At 40.1% G+C, this 20,154-nt stretch overlaps 1 protein-coding gene across 1 annotated transcript; it reads left to right on the top strand.

Moving 5' to 3' along the window:
* Positions 1–11,047: 11,047 nt before the first annotated feature.
* Positions 11,048–12,923, top strand: LOC140877380 (uncharacterized). Its single transcript, XM_073280913.1, has 5 exons — positions 11,048–11,082; positions 11,611–11,846; positions 11,979–12,155; positions 12,243–12,347; positions 12,880–12,923. Exons 1-5 carry the CDS (start codon positions 11,048–11,050, stop codon positions 12,921–12,923), a joined length of 597 nt encoding a protein of 198 aa, XP_073137014.1.
* The last annotated feature ends 7,231 nt before the right edge of the window (positions 12,924–20,154 follow it).

The following is a 20,154-nucleotide window of genomic DNA, read 5'->3' as shown; positions in this document are numbered from 1 at the left end:
AGCGTATACCGTTGGTGATGGTACAGTGGCAACGCAGAGGGACAGAGGAAGCTACTTGGGAGTTGGAGAGCCGGATGTTAGCCGAACACCCCGAGTTGTTTTAAGCTCCTGTATTTCCTTGTATCAAGTTTATACTTGTTCAGTTGTAATAAAGAACATTTGGTTGGATATTTATGTTTTCCTCTAAGACTAAAATTTCGAGGACGAAATTTCTTAAGGTGGGGAGAATGTAGTAACCCGCATTTTTAATTAGTGATTAATGAGTAAATTAATCACGTGATCATGTTTAGATTAAGTAAAACATGATTAAGTAAGTTCCTGTTGGGATAACGGACTTCAGAAATGGATTCAGAGCACTCGAATTAGTTGAATTGGTTCAACAGGATCGGACGTCCGAAGAGGAGTTCGGACGATCCGAAGTGGATCGGAAGCTCCGTGCCAGGATCGAAGGCTCCGATCGAGATCGGAAGCTCTGATCTGGACCAGGGCACATGTCATCGCTTACGTCAACAAGGTGACATCATAGCTGACGTAATATTGAGCGATCGGAAGGTCCGAAGGTGCGATCGGATGTTCTGAACCGGGATCGGAGGTTCCGAACGCTGTCTATATATAGAGGGTCCGAGAATTCATTTTCTCGCACCAATTTTCTCTCTTCTCTCTGATTCCTAAGCCTTCTAACTCAGATTTAGGGAGATCTAGGCATCCTACGGGGAATCCGGAATGTGGCTTAGTGATCTAGACGTCGTCACGGAGCTATGGCCTAGTTTTGAGGCTATCGACAGCAAAGGGCTAACGACGGACGCAGGTATAGCTTGGGCATCCTAAAAATATTTAGGAGTAAGCAATAGCTTAATTAAGGCTTTTAGAGCTTAATTGTTGATGCATGGATATTTGCATTGTAGTAGCAGTAGACTGGACTAGTAGGCTTGGAGTATAGGCCAGTGAAGCTAGGTTGTCCAGCAGTGTTAGAGGTACGTAAGTACTGACCGAGATAGCCGACATGATATATTTGCTTGTATGTTGCATGAGTATGTGCTATATGCTTTATCATGTTTTAGCATGTTTTACCATCTTAGCACATACATGATTTTACGTGTGACTGCATCCGGAGAGATGTGAGTCATTGACAGTCTCCATAGGGAACAATGATCTCATTTTGGACTCGAGTCAGGTATGACAGTTTCCATATGAGGCTTTTATCCTATTTTGGATTCGGGTCAGGATGGGGTTGGCTCAGCCCTGATATGGAGTATACGAGTACCCCGCAGAGTCGCCCTCTAGCCGGTACTGTATATTCTCGGCGCCATGAGCAAGTGTTTTCACTTGAGTTTTAAATCATCTGTATGCGCATATTTGTATTTATATCATTGCTTCGTATTGAGCGTTCTAGCTCACGCCCCTGTGTTTGGGTATTGTGTACCTTGTGGCGGGGCAGGTTTGAGGCTGGACGGTCCAGGCGGCTCTCAGCAGGATTGAGCTTTGGAGAGTGCGAGGTTGTAGAGGGTAGGGATTTATTTACCCTGAACCTTCGATTTGGTTGTATAACAGTACTTATACACTTGTGATAGCGTCGGTTGTATTCTGTCGATTGGATTTGTTGTATTTTAATTATCCGCACTTTACGCTTTAAGCTTTTATTGCGTGCGCTTTTACTATAACTCTGATTAGGTAGTGGATCCGGGTTGGGTCACTACAGAACTTCTCGCGGTCGTGTTTCCATTGGATAAATTCATATCATATCTGGTGGGAAGCAAAGTTATCGTCCACACTGATCATTCGGCGTTGAAATATTTGATGAGCAAGCAGGATGCTAAACCTAGGTTAATTCGTTGGGTATTACTTTTACAAGAATTTGACTTGGAAATTTTTGACAGGAAAGGCTCGAAAAATCAAGTAGCGGATCATCTTTCTCGTCTGGAAAATCAAGGGACGAAAAAGCAAGTTATTCATAATGAATTCCCATACGAGCAGCTCTTTGAGGTAACAAATTTACCATGGTATGCAGACATCGTGAACTATCTTTCAAAGAAGTTTCTTCCCCGCAATTGATTTATCAACAGAAAAAGAAATTTTTCTCTGAGTTGAAATATTTTTTGTGGGAAGATCCTTTTCTTTTTGAGATCTGTGCAGATGCTATAATTCGTAGATGTATTCCTGCTGAAGAGGTAAGTTTTATACTCTCACACTCCCTGTGAGATCCCATTTCTAATCTTCTAAACTCGGGTTACAAACAATCAAAGCAAAAGAAAAAGCCTGCCAAAATTATTTTTTTTTGGTGAATAGTGCTCCGCTAGATCGGTAAGATCTTACCGATCTAGCGGGCAAAAAAATTGAAACACACTGCCTGAAGAATACCATCGCCGCTTGATTGGTAAGATCTTACCGATCGAGCGGGCAAGCAATTTCAAAGGCAGAAACTCAGCAAAAGGCCTCCGCTCAATCGGTAAGATCTCACTGATCGAGCGGTGACAGTCCAGGAGCAAAACACAAAAGAAAACTTGTCCAAACTCAATCTAAATCATTCATAACCCAAACAACATTCATCCAAACTTCGTAGAAGCTTCAATATGAGATAGCCTAAGGTTATACAATACAAAGCATAACAAGTGCGGAACCAATCTAAGTTCGATGATAGGGTTCGTTCGACTAATCAAAATAATACAGATCCAAAAAGTACGACCCTACGACACACGGTGTCTCACATCTATCATCTCACCCCGAGCTAACCCAAACGACTCGGTCCAGCTCCTGATCCTCCTGTTGTCAAGTACACATACAAACACAGACAACAGCCGGATAAACCGATTAGAAATATAATTTTTAAGTAAAAGAGACGGGCATACAATATCAAATAAACGCCTCATATCGAAATGTATAAATCAATAACAAATCAAAACGAGAATGATTGTATGCATGAATTCAAAACTCGGGATTATCAAGCCAGATAATCGAAATATCAATCGGTACTCGGTTGGGATCCCAGGGCCAAGTCAATACAACAACACACCTACACTCCCTTTCGGGGTGGATGTCGCACAACTCAAACCCCTAGACTTTAGAGCAACTATAAGAAGTATTCTGGCACTTGGAAAAACTCGAAATCCAAAGCCACTTCAATATAACTCCCTAAATCATTTATTTTCAAAACGAATCGAATAATCGGCTCAATATGAATGCAAGTGTACACAAAATAACTCAATCAAGTTCACACTAACAAAAATAGCATGCAGTATGTGATTTTCGGGACTCGAGAATTAATCGAACTCGAGTTTTCAACCCCATTATATTCAATGTCGTCTTTTACCTTTCAAATTCGTCGAGGATTCCAATCTGAAAATAACAACGAATTCACATAAATAATCAATCAAATCAAACAAATCGAAACAAAGAAACTCAATCAATATACCATCTTCAATTCCCAATTTTGATTCAACTCCCAAGTCCGATCCAAACCCGAAACTCCAATCCAAATCTGAAAATGAAGAATATACGGATTCGATATCAATCTACCAATTCAATCAAACCCGGAATCAAACCGAAACGAAATAACTGATAATCCAAACTCGATTTCGACGGCATAACGGCTATAAACGGTCAAACCAAAAATCTCCAACATCATCAAACAATTCTATACAACTCATATCATCTTCCAATCCATCAAAAACAATCAAAATCAACCAAAATCCCACAACCCATTTTCGAAATTATGCCTCAAAAATCAAATAAAATCCAAACTTCGTTCTTTTTCCAAACCGACTTCGAATACACGATCTATGCTAGCTCAAGAACAACATACTTGAAGATTATCAAATTCTGACATCCCAACAACAATCAAAGTTCGAGGATCGTAGAAAAACATACGTCCAAACGAAGCCCTTGTTTCGGTGATCGTGAATCTCAGCTCGGAATTAAAATCTGACGGTCGGATCGTGCGAATCAGACGGAAGAAAAGCTTGAAATGTTTTTAGCCATGGCTTCCGGATTCAGTACGTACGATTGGAGGAGGAAGAAGAGAGTGATGTGATGGTGAGGCAAGTTGCAAAGATAATATATATAAAATCCAACTATTGCATTTCGGTCCCTAAATTCTTCAAAGTTTGCAAAATGACCCCTGAGAAATATCAAAACGGCCCTCGATTACTGAAAACTCGGATTATCTCAATTAAACTCAATTATAATAAAATCGGGGCATTACAATTCTCCCCCTCTATGATTCGATTTCATCCTTGAAATCTGATAGATAACAGACTGAACAAGAAAGAATCACAATGAAGACGAACTCACCTCAATCGAACAATTCTGGAAATTGCTGCCTCATATCGGATTCGGTCTCCCAAGTCGCTTCTTCGACTCCGTGACGACTCCATTGAATCTTCACCAATGGAACTGACTTGTTTCTGAGCTGCTTCTCTTTTCTGTCAAGAATCTGAATAGGTCTCTCGAAGTAACTTAGAGTCTCATCAAGTTCTGCCTCATCCGGTTGAAGAACATGGGATGGATCCAGATGATATTTCTGCAACATCGAGACGTGAAACACATCGTGGCTGCCTGAAAGAGACGGAGGAAGAGCAATCCTATAGGTAAGATCGCCTATCTTTTCCAAAATTTCATACGGACCAATGAACCTAGGAGACAATTTCCCTCTCTTCCCGAATTTGACAGTGCCTCTGAACAGAGAAATCTTCAAAAACACTCGATCTCCCTGATCAAAAGACAGTGGTCTGCGCCTGACATTCGCATACTTGGACTGTCGATCTTGGGCTGTCTTCATTCTGGTTCGAATATACTTCACTTGTTCTGCCATGTCGCGAATCATATCGGAACCCAACTCAGGTGATTCTGAAATCTCATCCCAAAACAACGGAGATCTGCACTTCTTCCAGTACAAGGATTCAAAAGGTGCCATGCCAATACTCGCTTGGAAGCTGTTATTGTACGAAAACTCTACTAGAGGTAAGGAAACCTGCCAACTCGAGCCAAAATCAAGCACTACAGCTCGGAGCATATCTTCCAAGGTCTGGATCGTACGCTCGGACTGACCATCGGTCTGAGGGTGATACACTGTGCTCAAGTGCAAACAAGTACCCAATGCCTCCTGAAGATTGTGCCAAAAGTAAGAAGTGAATCTTGGATCTCTGTCTGATACTATCGACTTTGGTACGCTGTGCAATCTCACAACCTCTCTGACATACAGCTCGGCCATCTGATCGTGACGGTATGTCATTCGGTATGGAATGAAACAAGCAGATTTCTTCAACCGGTCAATCACAACCCAAATCGCATCACTACCTCTGACTGAACGTGGTAGCTTTGTGACAAAATCCATAGAGATGTGATCCCACTTCCAATCCGGGACAGGCAAACTGTGCAATAATCCACCTAGTTTCTTCCTCTCGGCTTTCACCTATTGACAATTCAGACAACGGGACACAAACCTCGTGACATCTCCTTTCAACTGCTTCCACCAGAACTGAGTCTTCAAGTCGTTATACATCTTTCGGCCTCCGGGATGAACACTGAATGGACTGCAATGCGCCTCTCGAAGAATACTCTGTCTCAATTCAGAAACATCGGGCACAACAATACGGTTATTCATGAATAAAACACCATCCCTGACCTGAAACTCTGACTGGTGACCTGATCTGACCTTCTCTATCGAACTCTGACTGCTCGGATCAGATCTCTGAGCATCTCTAATTAACTGAAACAACTCTGGCTCGGTTTGAATTACAAAAACTCTGATGGATCTCGGTCTCAAACTCCAAACCAGAAGTACAACAGTCTTCAATCAACTGAGAAACACCGATCGTAGTAAGAGATAAGGAACAAAGTTTCCGACTAAGAGCGTTTGCAGCTGCATTCGACTTTCCAGGATAATACTTGATCTCACAGTCGAAGTCCTTGAGCAAATCCATCCATCTCCTCTGTCTCATGTTCATCTTGGACTGGGAAAACAAGTATTTCAGGCTCTTGTGGTCAGAGAATATCTCAAACTCCTCACCATAAAGATAATGGCGCCAGATCTTCAAAGCAAACACAATCGCAGCAAGCTCAAGATCGTGGATTGGATAACGAGTCTCGTGCGGCTTCAGCTGCCTCGAAGCATAAGCTATTACATGCTTCCTCTGCATAAGAACACATCCAAGACCACGGTGAGAAGCATCACAGTAAACGCAAAAACCTCTCGTACCTGATGGAATAGACAAGATCGGAGCGCTGGTCAACCTCTTCTTCAGTTCAATGAAACTGGCCTCGCAATCCTCGAACCAAAAAAACGGTGCATTCTTCTGGGTCAACTGGGTAATCGGCTTGGCAATGGAAGAGAACTCCTTGATAAATCGGCGATAATACCCCACTAAACCCATAAAGCTTTCGATTTCTGGCACTGATGTTGGTCTCGGCCAATTCATAACTACCTCGATCTTACTGGGGTCAACAGAAATTACATCTCTCGAGATAATGTGGCCTAGAAAAACAACTCGGTTCAAACAGAACTCGCACTTCGATAGATTAGCGTACAACTGTTCGGCTCGCAAAATCTGCAATACAATCCTCAGATGCTTTGCATGGTCTGAACGGTTCTTAGAATATATCAGAATATCGTCAATGAAGATAATGACGAACTCATCTAAATACCGCTGAAAGACACGATTCATCAGATCCATAAAAACCGCTGGAGCATTGGTCAAACCGAACGGCATGACTATAAACTCAAATTGCCCATATCTGGTTCTGAAGGTTGTCTTAGGCACATCCTCGTCGCGAACTCTCAGCTGATGATACCCTGATCTCAGATCTATCTTCTAATATACTGAAGAACCTTGCAATTGATCAAAAAGGTCATCAATCCTCGGTAGAGGATACTTGTTCTTGATCGTCGCTTGATTCAACTGGCGGTAGTCAATGTAGAGTTGCATAGAACCGTATTTCTTCCTCACGAAGAGCACTGGAGCACCCGCGATACTCTCGGTTGGATGTATCCTTTGGCAATCAAATCTTCTAACTACTCCTTCAAATCCTTCAATTCTAACGGAGCCATTCGATAAGGTGCTTTCGAAATAGGCTGAGTACCTGGTGCAAGTTCAATGTTGAATTCGATCTCTCGAATCGGCGGCAAACCAGGAATCTCGTCTGGAAATACATCAGGAAAACCGTTAACCACCAGTGTCTCAGTCAACTTAGGACTAGACCTCTGAACATCTACTGCATAAATCAAGAATCCTTCTGCTCCTCTCTGAAGCAAACGAGACATGGACAATGCTGAAATTAAAGGAATTATGGATCGGGAACCCTTACCGAAAAACTTCCAATCATCTGTCATCTCAGGCCTGAAACGAACCACTTTCTGAAAGCAATCTACTGTCGCCCTATACTTGGTCAGAGCATCAATCCCGACAATACAGTCAAAATTAGATAATCCAAGTACAATGCAGTCAATCTCATTCGAATTTTCCTTGGATTCTAATACACAGTTACGGACCAATCTCACCGACACAGTTTCCCCACCCAAAGGTGAAGTGATAGAAACGACATCAGATAATGGCTCAGCAAATAAATCATGCATCACGACAAATCTTTCAGAAATAAAACAGTCAGAAGCACCCGTATCAATCAAAACAAACACAGGATAACCAAAAATCGAACAGTTACCTGCTATCACATCATTCGTAGCTGCATTGGCTTGATCCTCTGTCAAAGAAAACACCCTCGCCTGCTATCGAGGAGGTTGGTTCTGATTCTGATTACCTCTCTGACGAGATTGCTGCTGGGGCTGGAACGAATGGACTGCAGAAGCTGATCTCTCGGGCTGAGCTGGCGATCGAGAAGAACTGCCGCTCTGAGCTCTATCGGATCCTCGCTGAGGACAGACTCTAGCAAAGTGACACGGCTGCTGGCAGATATTGCAACTACCAAACACGCCTCGACACTGATCACTTGGGTGACGTCCTCCACACTTACTGCACGATGCTCCTGAAAGCCCAAAACTCTGCCCAGAATTGAACTGTCTAGAGCCACCAGAGCTCGATGAACTGCTCCCAGACTTCTTGAATTGCTTCCCCTTCAGTCTATACTGATCTCGCATGTTCTTGCCACTGATGCCTCCCTCAACCCTTTGAGACTAATTCGACTGCTGAGAAGGTTGGTACTGATACTGGGACTGCTGAGGCTAAAAGTGAACAGGCTGATTTTGAAAAGATCTCTGCTATTGTTGATGAGCTATCTGATTTCCTCGTTGCATCAGAAGTCCAGCTTCGGCTCCCTTCGCCTGATCCATGGGATCTGCAAAGTTATTGGGTCTCCCGGTATTGACCAAAGTAAAAATCTCAGGATTCAGGCCATTAATGAAATGATCGGCTTTGGCTTCCTCGTGATCTGTGATGTGAGGTGCAAACCTCAAGAGACTGTCAAACTTGCTCACATATTCCTCGATACTCAAATTTCCTTGCTTCAAGTTCGCAAACTCGGCACCCTTTTCTTTTCGATATGAGACATGAAAGAACCGCTTGTAGAATTTAGTCTTGAATAAGCTCCAAGTGACCACGGTGCCTTGATTCTCATTTGCCCTCTTGGTTGTGGTCCACCAATTCTTAGCAACTCCCTGAATTTGGTGAATGATTAACCTGATTCTGCGGTCATCGGTATAGTCAAGGGAATCAAAGAGCTGATCAATGTCCCCTAGCCAACTCTCGCAGTCAACGGAGTTCTCAGTACCAGACAAGGTAGGCGGTCGAAACGATCGAAATCTCTTCAGTAGAGTCTCCATCGGGGTCGCGGTTGCATCAAACTGATCCACTCTAGTACTACCCTGATCATTCGGAGGAGTTATTACTGGCGGCGGATTTTCAGTAGAAGGAGGAGTCAAAGGTGGTGGATTCCTTCTCAAAGATCGCCGAGGTGCCATCTGATATCAAGGGTTAGGACACAATATCTCAATCACAATCTCAATCTCATAACCTCGGTGTCCAAAACTCTGCTCTGAGTACTCATGAATTCCAAGGATATTCAAAAACAGATAATAGAACAAAGACAGATATATATCACGTAATTCATGCTTTATAATGTAAATCACACTCATGTAATTCAATTAATTCAAGAATCAATAAAGCATGCTCGCACGTATTTAAATCATCATTTAAATAAATCAATCACATGCGAGAATTCAATTAATGCGGACTCGATCTACCCCGCTCACTCTAGTTTGAAATCCAAGAATCTTATGGCTCTGATACCACTTAATGTGAGATCCCGTTTCTAATCTTCTAAACTCGGGTTACAAACAATCAAAGCAAAAGAAAAAGCCTGCCAATTTTTTTTTTTTTTTTTGTGAATAGTGCTCCCCTAGATCGGTAAGATCTTACCGATCTAGCGGGCAAAAAAATTGAAACACACTGCCCGACAAAAACCATCGCCACTCGATCGGTAAGATCTTACCGATCGAGCGGGCAAGCAATTTCAGAGGCAGAAACTCAGCAAAAGGCCTCCGCTCGATTGCTAAGATCTCACCGATCGAGCGGTGACAGTCCAGGAGCAAAACACAGAAGAAAACTTGTCCAAACTCAATCTAAATCATGCATAACCCAAACAACATTCATCCAAACATCATAGAAGCTTCAATATGAGATAGCCTAAGGTTATACAATACAAAGCATAACAAGTGCGGAACCAATCTAAATTCGATGATAGGGTAGGTTCGACTAATCAAAATAATACAGATCCAAAAATTACGACCCTACGACACACGATGTCTCACTTCTATCATCTCACCCCGAGCTAACCCAAACGACTCGGTCCAGCTCCTGATCCTCCTGTTGTCAAGTACACATAAAAACACAGATAACAACAGGATAAACCGGTTAGAAATACAATTTCTAAGTAAAAGGGACGGACATACAATATCAAATAAACGCCTCATATCGAAATGTATAAATCGATAACAAATCAAAACGAGAATGATTGTATGCATGAATTCAAAACTCGGGATTATCAAGCCAGATAATCGAAATATCAATCGGTACTCGGTTGGGATCCCGGGGCCAAGTCAATACAACAACACACCTACACTCCCTTTCGGGGTGGATGTCGCACAACTCAAACCCCTAGACTTCAGAGCAACTATAAGAAGTATTCTGGCACTTGGGAAAACTCGAAATCCAAAGCCACTTCAATATAGCTCCCTAAATCGTCTATTTTCAAAATGAATCGAATAATAGGCTCAATATGAATGCAAGTGTAAACAAAATAACTCAATCAAGTTCACACTAACAAAAATAGCATGCAGTATGTGATTTTTGGGACTCGAGAATTAATCGAACTCGAGTTTTCAACCCCATTATATTCAATGTCGTCTTTTACCTTTCAAATGCGTCGAGGATTCCAATCTGAAAATAACAACGAATTCACATAAATAATCAATCGAATCAAACAAATCGAAACAAAGAAACTCAATCAATATACCTTCTTCAATTCCCAATTTCGATTCAACTCCCAAGTCCGATCCAAACCCGAAACTCCAATCCAAATCTGAAAATGAAGATATACGGATTCGATATCAATCTACCAATTCAATCAAACCCGGAATCAAACCGAAATGAAATAACCGATAATCCAAACTCGATTTCGACGGCATAACGACTATAAACAGTCAAACCAAAAATCTCCAACATCATCAAAAAATTCTATACAACTTATATCATTTTCCAATCCATCAAAAACAATCAAAATCAACCAAAATCCCACAACCCATTTTTGAAATTATGCCTCAAAAATCAAATAAAATCCAAACTTCGTTCTTTTTCCAAACCGACTTCGAATACACGATCTATGCTAGCTCAAGAACAGCATACTCGAAGATTATCAAATTCTGACAACCCAAAAACAATAAAAGTTTGAGGATCGTAGCAAAACTTACGTCCAAACAAAGCCCTTGTTGCGGTGATCGTGAATCTCAACTCGGAATTAAAATCTGATGGTCGGATCGTGCGAATCAGACGGAAGAAAAGCTTGAAATGTTGTTAGCCATGGCTTCCGGATTCAGTACGTACGAATGGAGGAGGAAGAAGAGAGTGATGTGATGGTGAGGCAAGTTGCAAAGATAATATATATAAAATCCAACTATTGCATTTCGGTCCCTAAATTCTTCAATGTTTGCAAAATGACACCTGAGAAATATCAAAACGGCCCTCAATTACTGAAAACTCATATTATCTCAATTAAACTCAATTATAATAAAATCAGGGCATTACACTATCACACAGGTCTGACTGGAGGTCACTTCGGCGCGGGTCGTACAGCTGCTAAAGTGCTACAGTCGGGGTTTTATTGGCCTTCGTTGTTTAAGGATGCTTATGCCTATGTGATTGCTTGTGATGCATGTCAAACAAGTTGTAATATATCTAGGAGATAGGAGATGCCCTTGAATAATATACTTGTGTGCGAAGTTTTTGATGTTTGGGGCATCGATTTCATGGGACCGTTTCCTGATTCTGAAGGAAATAAATACATTTTGGTAGCGGTATATTATGTGTCTAAGTGGGTTGAAGCTTTTGCATGTAGATTAAATGACTCTGGGGTGGTTGTAAAATTTCTTAAAAAATTTATCTTTGCTAGATATGGTACACCTAGAGTCATAATTAGTGATGTAGAAACTCATTTTTGCAATAATCAATTTGACACACTCTTGAATAAATATGGGGTCAATCACAATGTGGAAACACCTTACCACCCCCAAACTAGTGGCCAAGTTGAAATATCAAAGAAAGAGTTGAAACGAATATTGGAGAAAACTGTGAATTCAAATAGGAAAGAGTGTTCAAATGAGCTAGATGACGCGTTATGGGCTTATCGTACTGCATTTAAAACACCTATAGGCACATCACCCTTTAGGTTATTATATGATAAAGCGTGTCACCCTGTTGAACTTGAGCATAAGGCATTATGGGCTACTAAATTTCTGAATTTTGATATTTCTGCAACAGGTGAAGAGCGTTTGCTGCAATTGAATGAACTTGAGGAGATAAGGTTGGATGCCTATGAGAATGCTAGAATTTACAAAGAAAAAACCAAAAGATGGCATGATCAACGCATCATTTCACGCGAGTTCGAGATAGGCCAAACTGTTTTATTATATAACTCACTTTTGAAACTTATGTCAGGTAAATTGCGTTCAAGATGGTCAGGACCGTTCACTATCAAACAAGTGATGTCGTATGGTACAGTAAAAATTTACAGTCCTGCCACAGGTGCATTCAAAGTTAATGGTCAGAGGATAAAGATTTATCGAGGTGGTAATGTGGATCAAACACAGACCACTATTGACTTGAAAGACCCGACTAATTTAAAGGGAGGTACAGTCGGGCTATAGACTATAAATTTAGCACTGACTGAGAGGCAACCCAGTGTTCTTTTCCCTCTTTTAGTTTCTTAAATTTTATTTTGGGTTGTTTTAGTTAATTTTAAGTTAGTTATTTTTAATTTTTTGTCATTTTTCCAAAATTTTCAAAAATAAAAATCTTGCTCGAGCAGCACTTTCATGCGCTCGAGCGAGAGGAGTTCTGATTTTGGGCAAAATAAAATCTCGCTCGAGCGGCTTTCTTATGCGCTCGAGCGAGTAACTTTTTGGGTCTGGGGCAAATTTTGTCTCGCTCGAGCGGCCCTCTTGTGCGCTCGAGCGAGAGCTGGTCCGACTTTGCGAAAGTTTGGCCTCGCTCGAGCGAGCCCTTGGTGCGCTCGAGCGAGTGCATATTTGCAAGAGGTTTATAAGATATTTTATCTCCCTTTCTTCGTTATTTTTCTCCCTTATTTTCTTTCCTATTCGAACCGTAACCCCCAAATCTCTCTATCCCCTTCTCACAATTCTCCTTCTCTCTGAATTTGCAGGCTCCACTATCGCCAATTCATCTCAGCCTTGTTGCCATTGCTGATTCATCTCCAATACACTTTCGCCACCGTGCATCAACACCACCGAGCCGCCTTAATCTCCTCCATCTCTGCTATCTGTTTCAGCCTGCTGAGAAAGCATTCATTCTTCATCCCATTTCCTTTTCTCAGAGGATCCAGCATGCAGAACACGACGATCATTAGAAATTCACGAATTAGAGATGCTGTAATATACTCTTTCCCATAACTTCTCATACCAGACCAACCCACTAAAATTCAAATAGGGATCAGAAATGTGGTCAATATCACGAAGAATAAAGAGATACCGTCTATACCCAAATCAAAATTGATGTTTTCATAAGGAAGCTATCGAAGACTTTCCACAAATTGAGATTTGGCCGTAGAAGGATCGAATTGGATCCAAAGAACAGGGGGATACAAAAAAGTAATAAGAGAGGCGCACAGACCAATCAATCGTATCGATCGTATTCTTGAATTTGGAATGAAAAGAGGAGTAATGCTTTCTAGCACGTGACAAAGAATAAGACCACTTAGATCAAAATAACATTGTTCTAACATAGAGTAGAATCGAACATTGAAGAGATTAATGTAAAACAGTAAAAATATGGGCACCTAATTCCAATACAATAGGGGTCTATCAGTGCAAGTCAGCTGAACACCATGATTGAGTTGTGGGTAGGTGGGTTAGGTGCACCTCTCGCCTAGTGGGAAGTAATGAGGCTAGTCCCCCCTCCCCTAAATGAAAAAGTATTGGGGCCCCCTTCCCGCGTATGCGCCTTTATTTTCATTTTATTTATTTAAAATATCGAATCTTTCGATTGAAAGAGGAAGGAAGACAATTCAAATTCCAGTGCATAAAAAGAAGGAGTCGTGCTTTAAAATAAAAGTAGAATTCTTCTAAGATCCATTGCTCGATTTTGCTACATGCTCTGCTCCCAAAATGCAGAGAATGCTTGCGAGGGCAGATCCGGGTTGGTTGGTCCGGAAAGTCATGGGAGAGGCAGGCTAAGTGAAATAATATACTATAGAATCTTATGATTCACGCACGACACATTTTTTTTTATATCTTCTCCATTTACAAGGTGAACAACTTAGTTTACAGCACAGCGTGTTGGCCACCACATTCTTTGGCTGGCTGGTGCATTGGTCTTACTGTAATAAGTCCGAGAGGTATGACTCTTCGATTAGAATGCTCCATGTCTCGTGACACGCGGAGCGTAGCATTTTTTTTAGAAAGTCCGTATAACATAACTTAAAAGGATTCATTATTTATGAATCAAGTAGTCAATCACCTTCATCTCCAAATCTCTTCGTAGCAGCCATTCACTCCACCATCGGCTAGCCTGCAGCCGCCTTTTTCCGTCTCGGGTTCTGCCGCCGTGAATATCTATTTTTTCCGACCACCATAGCAGTCGTTCGTCCAGCCTGAAGCTGTCATCTCCACCGTGGTACCCTGCAGTATCCGTTCTTCACTCAGCCACCATTTCCTCCATCTCAGCCGATGCCCTCCTTTGCTTCTAAATCATAACCGCCGCTCCATATCTATTTCAGCCGCCGTCCAGCCCTGTCACCATCGTCCGCTGCCTTGCCAATTCATCTCTAAGGTAGTCAATTATCACTTAAATATGTTGCCTAAACGAGCACGCCTCACTAGCGAATTCTTTTCTCAACGTGTCCCGGCCTCTTCTTCTTTAGAGGGACTCGCCGGCAAATTTGTAAACGCCGCGGCAAAAGAAAGGTACGATCACGCAAAGCTCCACCGCACTCCTATTCCTGAAAGAGGTGTAGAATTAAGATTTAGAGATAGTGGGGTGGCGATTGATATCGAGAATCAAAATTGGGATAATTTTTGCAAACAACCGAATGCTATCGTTGTTCCGTTATTTAGAGAATTCTATGCTAATGCAGCCGAACGCGAGGATGGAAAAGCATATGTGCGGGGAAAGCTTGTGTCTTTTGATGAAAATTCTATAAATGCTTTGCTTCAAACTCCGGAAATTTATGATACATTATATCAGAGTTTGAAAATAGACCCCGATTACAATGAAATTCTTGAGCTGCTGTGTTATGAAGGGGCATCGTGGCATGATCCGTACTCGTATATGCATTTTTTGGAGCGATTTCTTTTGGCAGAGCTGTCAACTTGGTTTGTGTTTACTTTGAAAAGTTTTATGCATATATCCCATACAAGCGGCATGAACATGGTGAGATACCTTCTCCTGTACGCATTGGATTTGGGGTGGTCGATCAATGTCGGCCGGGTTATTCATAGTGAGATCAGAAGATCAATTTATACTTCATCCGTGGGCCTCTTCTTCCCCACCATTATTTCCGAGCTTTGTATCCAAGATGGTGTACAAGTTCGAGCAGATAAAGAGTGGTTTTATCCTAGACAAGCAGTTGATAAAGATCTTGTAGATAAGAAGAAGGATAAGAGAGCAAAGGATTTTCCACAGGGCGGTGGCGCAAGTTCAAGTGTTGCTGGATCACGTCCACCTGCCCCATGTCGTCGCCCACTTCCTGAGGTGGTGCAAGAGCTTACGGCCTTTGCTCATTATCAGAATGACTTTATGGCTGCCATTACTGCCAATTTCCAAGATATGGATGCTCGTCTTCAAGGGCTCACCACTCACTTTGGTATTGACACATCCTCCTTTCCAGCGACAACTCCGTTTCCACCATCGTTTCAATTCCAGTATGCTGACCCTGTCCCCTCCTTTCAAGTTCCACCTTTCCAGTTTCCATATGTCGGCCAAGAGTATAATTTCCGAATGCCACCTCTGGAGCACAATGAAGGTGATGATGCTCCAGCCCAATTCTAAACCAGGGGAGTTCTATTTTTGTTTTGCATTGTGTTTGCATTTTGTTTTTTTTTTTTGTCTTGTTTTTTTTTATGTTTGTGTTTCTAGAGCATTGAGGGCAGTGCTTTAGATAAGTATGGGGGGTGTTGTTTAGTTGTGTTTGGTGTTACTTAGTTGTGTTTCGTTGATCATTGTGTTTTGCATTCATATGGTCTAGTTCAATGCATATAGTTCGTATTCATTCATGTCATTATGTTATTGTGTTTGTGTTATATGCACAAGTAGAATGATGAATGTGGCCTATGATGATAAAGATGTTGAATTAATTTTTGTGGAACTTGTTGCTTTTGATTGGACATGAGAAGTCGTTGGTTGATTCGTGAACATTTTTAGCACGCATGTTAGACCGTTGTAGTGTAGCGATGTAGTTGATGAAGTTTGTGTCTGTTTGACCATTGCACGGCGATAGGTTTTTGTTGATCATGATAGTATCTTTAGATTTCCGATGATTTTATAACATGACATGTATGATCTTAAGCGCACCTAAAAAAATTTTTAGAAATTTTTTTTTTTAAAAAAAATAAGTTAACTCCATCTGGGTTACAAGCTAGGGATTGAAATCCTAATTCTTTGTTCGTGGCTAAGTATGTGGATTCCATAAGGTTAAAAATTTGAAAATTTGAAAATAACAATTCCATCCGGTCTTGGAAAATGATTAAAATTCTAATCATTCTTCCATGGCTAAGTTTGTGGGTTTAATGGGATTGTATCTCCATCCGGGCTATAGACGAGGGGATTGAAATTCAAATCCTATCTTAGTTATAGCTAAGTTTGCGGGTAATTATTGGGGCTTAAGAAAATCGGGTGCAAAATCCGGAGGTGCGTAATTTACCTCAAGAAAGTCATGTTTTTGTTTGGAATTGTTGGGATGAAAGAGTGCTGGAGTGTGGCACTTGCACTGATTTGTCATAGGTCGCTAAGCAGTCGTAGGACATATTATTTTGAAGTTGCGTGAAACTGGAATAACATGGCACACACACATGTTTACGTTAAATTGACAGTGTATTGTGGAAAATCAGAAGCAGTTGTAATTTTTCGTTGTTGATGCTGGGACTTATCTGAGGCTATTTGATACATGATTCATTCTTACTTATGTTGTTGTTTGCATTTTGTTTTTGCATATCTTGCTCGAGGGAGAGGAAGATTTAAGTATGGGGAAGTTGATAGCTGTGTTTTATATGTAGATTTTTGTGATGTTTCATTCTTGTTTTTCATGAATTCATGAGTTATTGTTGTTTTTTTTATTTAGTTTAAGTATATTTAATCCATTTGTCTGCATAACATCTCTCCTTGTTTTATTTTATAGGATAATTCAAGAAAAAGTAAAGATTTAGCCAGTTTTATACTCGCTCGAGCGCATGTTGTGCTCGCTCGAGCGAGGCTGAGGGCAAAGGAAAAATTTCAGAGTTATGCCCGCTCGAGCGCACATTGAACTCGCTCGAGCGCGAGTTTACTCCGCTCGAGCGACAAAAGCGAGATTTTTAATCCTCGGGACAGAAGTACGCTCGCTCGAGCGCACATTATTTCCGCTCGAGCGAGACGCGCGCACATATTTTTTAAATTTGGAAACTCTTGCTCGGGTTGGACACTATATTTTGGGGATCCTTAGGCGTACAAATAACATTCTTTCCATCAGATTAAGGGTTACAGGAGGAGTTTGAAGAGGCAAGAGGCAGCTACAACTTCGTCGGCAATTCTGTTCTTCTTCTTTTCTTTATTTTTTTAATTTTTAGTTCATGTTTTGGATTGAAAACTTTTGTTGAGAATTATGTTAAACTTTGAGTAGTTCTTTCTTTTCGATCAAGGCCCCGTGATTGGGTCGAAAAAATTCATGTAGAAAACGTGGATGTTTATTTGGGATTTTTCAGACTTGATTTTATTTTATTGATTGTTAGATTTATTTTTGTCTTGTGAATAGCCTGATCAACTGTTTGCTTACATGTTAATCGATTCTAAGTCGATAGAGGAGGGATTGATTTTGATCACTTTAACAATCAACACATGGTAAAACCGACTAGAAATGGTATTCGGTTTCAGTGTGCGGTTTTAGGTGAAAACTGAATTTTCACAAATATTTAATATATTCAAATTTTATTAGAATTATGAAAATTTAATTTTTCAATATTTGAATAGGTTTTATTGTTCTAGAAATAGACCTTTAAACAATTTAGGAAAATTTCCGTAATCTAAGATTAAATCTGAATCCAAAAGAGACTACATGTTACATGATTTGTTTGGTACCTACATGTGTCCTAAATCGATCTTTTCTCATATTTGAATTTAATCCAAATATTCTTGCTGCATTTTAGTTAATTTAATTTTATTTGCAAATTTATTTAATAGTTTAAAATCTAAAATTGCTCTTATTCACTAGTCTAGATTAAGTAGAGATAAATATATTTTGGTAGTTACAAAATAACAGTCCATGTGGGTTCGACATCCGATTTTTATTCACTATCTATAACTTGACCTGGTGCGCTTGCCAGTATATTTTTAATCAAACCAATTTTAGCGGTCAGTGTTCTTTGTATAGTGCACTGAACAACCCTCCCTAAAGGACTTTTCAAGTGGTTCTCATTTATCGAGTGAAAAGCTCCTAGTTTATCGTTGTACACCATTAGTCCTTATGACCCGGGACAACATGGAGACTCTATATCTTAGCGCTTCACTTTGACTTGTTTACCGACTCAAATGCGGTCATTAGGTGGCAAGGTTGGGTGTTGTGTCGAAACATATAGGAGTCGATGCATTGTAGTCGAGGATTCACCGCTTACCTTCGGATATGGATATCCTATGTGATCTCATGCATATGTAGCTTGAAATATCTGATCAGAGTAGGTGGTAATTAAGAAAGAGTTTTCTTGAATTACATCTTCGATGCAACTACGACATGACATATAGTTATCGATTCAATGACAACTCTCGATAAACCAATGGTTATTGAATCGGTAGGGATATATGAGTTGAAGGGACCGTACTGTACGCTAACCATAATTGAATGGTTCTTGCAAGCACTATCATTTGATACTTAGGGGGTCATGTAAGCGATGATGCTAGATGTTTAACATGACTGGTTGGGTACCATCAAAATTGAGTTTTCTGAAGTTCTTATTATCAAGGAGTTGATAAATAAGAATGGAGCTATATAGGGTATGCTCATATAAGGGAATTGTTGATCCCGAATCACATGGAGATGTGAACCCACTGCTAGTTGTATCATTAAACTGTTGAGGATCACACAAGTACTAGCTTTTTAGATCTCGTTGAGAATAAAATTAGTTCAATGTGTTGAACGGCTTATAAAGGAGTTTATAAGTAAAATAAATTATAAGTATGACTTCTAAAGAAGAATAAAGGGGAAAGTAAGTTTTAATTTGTGAATGTGCACCAAGATTAAAAGTTGACTTGAATAAATAATTAGTTTTTGAAAATGGTGATTTTCAAAACTATTATTATGAACTTAATTAAATTAATTGAAAGAGTTGAATTAATTAAACACTAGTGGACCTTGTAGAGTCCAAATAATTAAATTAATTCAAGTTTTGGATTAATTAAACACTATTGGGTCTTGTAGAGCCTAAATAAAAATATTGTTGAATAATTATTCCACTATTGGGCCTGAATGAGTTTAAATTGGATTTAATTAATTTATTAAACTTAAATGGGTTTAAGTTTGATAATTAGTTAAATATTAAGTTCATGGGTCATGTATGTATATATGTTTGACATATAAATACATACAATATATGATTGAGAGTGAATATGAAAGGTTAAAAGATAAGATGCACATTTTTCAATATATGATTTATATTTTTCTATGCATGCTTTAATTGCATGCTTTATCTTTGACCACAACACATTTTTAATACCAAGGAAAGAAATATTCACTCCGATTCTCTCCCTCTTGGTCGTCCCTTTCACCACAAAATTCTCTCCAATTTTGTCTTTCATATTGGGAGAAAAGGCAAAGAAATTCTCAATGAAAAATGCTCTAAATATTCTAGTGAATATTTAGGGTGGATCTAGTTTGACTAGTCATAGACCTAATTTGAACAGGAGTCCATTTTCAAGCAAGGTAAGCTCTCAAAAGCTTGTTCCATTTTGAGCAAGGTGCACTCTTGGAAGCTTGTAGATAGTGATTATATTTTCAAGAGATAAGTTGTTTACAACTTGGTTGGAGCCATAATCAATCTTTTGAAGATTGATAGGTAAAAGTTTCTTAAACACCCTATGAATGTTTAATTTTTTTAAATGTTACACAAGTGCTCATTTTTTATATAAAAATTTTAAACTTCCGCTGCGTTTCTGGGCATGAGGGAACCGATCCCCAACAGTGGTATCAGAGCTAGGTTACTTTTTATTGTGTAGCATTTGTTGAATATTGTATTGAAGT

Source organism: Henckelia pumila, chromosome 2, assembly GCF_033568475.1.
Source record: "Henckelia pumila isolate YLH828 chromosome 2, ASM3356847v2, whole genome shotgun sequence".
In the NCBI taxonomy this organism is placed as follows: domain Eukaryota; kingdom Viridiplantae; phylum Streptophyta; class Magnoliopsida; order Lamiales; family Gesneriaceae; genus Henckelia; species Henckelia pumila.
This window is presented reverse-complemented; position numbering and strand designations above follow the sequence as displayed.